This window comes from Quercus suber, unplaced genomic scaffold (genome assembly GCF_002906115.3).
Source record: "Quercus suber isolate HL8 unplaced genomic scaffold, Cork oak 2.0 scaffold_63, whole genome shotgun sequence".
In the NCBI taxonomy this organism is placed as follows: domain Eukaryota; kingdom Viridiplantae; phylum Streptophyta; class Magnoliopsida; order Fagales; family Fagaceae; genus Quercus; species Quercus suber.
In genome coordinates this window covers 604707-608110 of record NW_027069528.1, presented here as the reverse complement: position 1 = coordinate 608110, position 3404 = coordinate 604707, and the positions used below count along the sequence as shown (strand labels likewise).

The 3404-nt window shown below is 33.4% G+C and overlaps 1 protein-coding gene across 1 annotated transcript; it reads left to right on the top strand.

The window, feature by feature from the left end:
• The first annotated feature begins 233 nt into the window (after window positions 1-233).
• On the top strand, window positions 234-3045 carry LOC112031868 (DNA-binding protein S1FA). Its single transcript, XM_024064577.2, has 2 exons — window positions 234-500; window positions 2667-3045. The coding sequence occupies exons 1-2, from the start codon at window positions 447-449 to the stop codon at window positions 2865-2867; spliced, it is 255 nt and encodes an 84-aa protein (XP_023920345.1). The 5' UTR covers window positions 234-446; the 3' UTR covers window positions 2868-3045.
• The last annotated feature ends 359 nt before the right edge of the window (window positions 3046-3404 follow it).

Genomic DNA, 3404 nt, shown 5'->3' with positions numbered 1-3404 from the left:
CAACTCGTCTTTAAAAATGGCATGAAGAAATTGAAAAAGTTTAAGGACACAAAAAAATTTGGTGTTTATTAATATGAAAAATTGTCATTTATAAATTAAAAAATTGATATCATATAAAAAAATTTAAAAAAAAAAAAAAAAGAACTAATAAAACCTTACCAAACTCTTAAGAAATGGTCAAATTCTTTGATGCATTACTCTAGAAAATTACACTAAGTCTACTAAGGCAAGCACCGAAATACATGAAAAACCAAGGGCAAATTAAAAAATTACTTTATTTTCCTCAAAACTCACTCCTATAAAATCAAAACACGACCGTTTCTTCTTGACCCTTCTGCAGCTGAGTCCAATTTTGCAATCCCTAAGATCTCAATTTCTGTTACAGTTAAACTCTCTCCCAGGAGCTCATCGCAGAGCTGATCTCTCTCTACCACTGAGTCACGGCCATGGACGACTCGTTCGAGTTCGACGGCAAGGTCCCTCCCTCCTTCGATCGCATGGTACGCAAATCTTTCACTCTAAATTTTTTATTTTTTGCGAGATCTGTCAAAAAAAAAAAAGATTAAATTTTGTATCTTTATGTCTCTAATTCAAAGATCTGCTAGAGTATAATTTTAGATGATTGATATTGATATCGGAATTTGCTTTTGTTTGCCATGCATGTTCAATGGAGTTCAGGAAATTGAAATTCTGTATTTTTTTTTTTTTTTTTTTTTTTGTGTATAAACAAACATGGGTAAAGAATAAAATTGAAATTCTGTATTTTTTTTTTTTTTTTTTTTTTTGTGTATAAACAAACATGGGTAAAGAATTAGTTTTCAGTGAATCGAAATTTTGGATTATTCTGATCTTTTTTTTCGTTTTGTTTATATAATTCAATGAAGTTGTGATTTTTTATTTTGGCCACAATCTTATTCAAATTCAACAAGGTTTGCATTTGGCTTTGGGGATTTAAAATCAAGGGGTTTGAAGAACCATTTTTTGTATAAATTGATTGATATGAATTTTAGTAACTATGACAGATTTTAGGTTTTAGGATGTTAGTCCATGTTATGAATTTTGAAATAATATATTTCGCCTAATCATTTCAAATCCATATATTAATAAAATCCAAATTAGATTGGATTGTCGTTTGGTCCCTAAAGTTTTGTTTTTATCATTTTGGTCCTTATAAAGAAAAAGCATTCTTGTCAAGTTGATTCTTGAATTGTCATATTGGTCTCTAAAGTATTTTCATGTGTGAGTGTGATATGACAACGGCTTTAAACAGCATAATTACCACCTTTCCATGCACAAAGCGCTTAGAGTTCTAGGGGGAAAAATGTTTGAGCTGTTGAGTTAGCAGCATATTGTAATTATCTTTAAAAAAAAAAAAAAAAAAAACATATGTGATATGACTACTTTTTTAGGGATGACAAAAGTTCTCTATCCTGGGCTTTCCCCACCCCCAAAGTGGTGACAAGTCCCTGCCCTGCAAACCCTATGTTTTTATTAAATATATAATTGAAATTATTAAGTTATCTATATGTATAATATAATTCAATATTTTTACGCAGATTATTTATAATTCATTTATTTTTGTTACATATTCTATAACTATCATCTAAAACACTTGCTTTCTCTCTTTCATGGTACTCTCACGACTACTACCCCCTTTTCTCTTTCAACTCTACCACGTTAACGTGGAAAGCACCTCATTAGGGATAGGATAATACCTCCAATTCATCCTGCCCCTGACCTGCCTTGCTCCCAACCCACAAGGTGGTCCGCCCTGAGGAATGGACAGGGTGCCCCTGATCCTAGTCCGCCCTGCCCCTTAGATGTTTTACTCTACTTAACAGAAATTTTATAGACAACAATGGATGAAAGGACCTATTTGACAGAAATGTTAAAGTTTAAGGACCAAAATGACAGAAATTAAACCTTAAGAACAAAAATGACAATTCCAACAAATTCGAAGGGTGTAATTTAGATTTTGGCCTTCGGTTTAAATGCACCCATGAATTTTATTGATAGAATTATTTTTTCTTTCATATTTTATGAATGCCATGTAAAATAAAAAGATCAAAAGCCAAATCAAAATCCTTATATGCTAACATTCAAATGAATTGCATTTGGTCTTTTTCGCTTACTTATTCAATGAAAAATGGAAATCATATATTCATGTACTGTTCATATAAACTCAACCGCAGACTCCTGTAGATCTGAACCTTTGGAAGCATAATACTTCTGTTCATTTCTCTGTATTTTTTCCCTTTACAGTTAATCTTGCATAGTAATTTATTCATTGAGAAATTCTGGTATACATGAAGATGCTCACCTATTTTTAGTAATCAATTTGAAATTTAGCATTATATCAAAAATGTTCACTTGCCGTTGATGTCTGTCTACTCTTCAATAGTATGTAAGATATAATTAAGTGGTAGGTTATGCACTAGAATCTCTGATCAGAAGTAGGAATAGAACTGGAATTAATCTTAAAGACTGGCCATTTGTGTATGTGTTCAAATTAATTTTAGTAGCAAAATATGCAAGCATTATTTCCTTAGAGAATAATGTACTAACTTGATGTTTTTATTCCATATGCTGGATTGCATAATTGTTATGTGGTGGTCATGTCCTCTCTCTGATTCTTATTATAGTTGTTTGCTTTCTGATGTTTCAAGGATGCCCAAGCCAAAGGATTAAACCCAGGATTGATAGTTCTGCTTATTGTTGGCGGGCTATTGTTGACATTCCTGGTTGGAAATTATGTACTTTACGTGTATGCACAAAAAACCCTTCCTCCAAGGAAAAAGAAGCCAGTCTCCAAGAAGAAGATGAAGAAGGAGAAACTGAAGCAAGGTGTCTCTGCACCCGGAGAGTAGAAACTTAAGACGTGCCTTCTCTTGTTCCTCTCAAATCTCAATGTTGAACTCTTTTGTTCAGAAATTTTCCTTTGGTGTTGAGAGTGTGTGCTAGCTACTTTCATTCTTCCCCCTTAATACTTGTTGGATATTTATAAGTTTCTAATTAGAGAATTAACCCTTTGGGTAGACTTAAGAATTTAGAATGCCTTCTTTGTTTACTAGTTGGAGTTTGCCATTGTTCATTTCCCTCTCATTCACTTGTCTTTTCTGTTTGATTCTGAGGGTATGGAAGGGGGTTATATGCCATATCTAATTTGGTTGCTTCCATGACCATGTGAAGTAGCCCTCATCAATGAACATCTACCCGAGGGACTGGAAACAACCAAATTGCTATTGCTAAACATGACAGTCAAAATGATTAAACATGTTTTAAGGTTGGTTTTGCACTGTTACGAAGTCTTCATACCCTACTGCTTTCCAACCTAGCCCCCAGGTATGTCCTATATAAGGTTCAGGCTGTTCTGCTTGTGAGCAGTTCAGGCATTGTATCAGGGG

Bases quoted from the DNA above. Each gene is read 5' to 3' on its own strand.
- LOC112031868 (XM_024064577.2), top strand. From the start codon at position 447: ATGGACGACTCGTTCGAGTTCGACGGCAAGGTCCCTCCCTCCTTCGAT. The intron at 501-2,666 runs GTACGCAAATCT...TGATGTTTCAAG, and splicing joins CTCCCTCCTTCGATCGCATG to GATGCCCAAGCCAAAGGATT.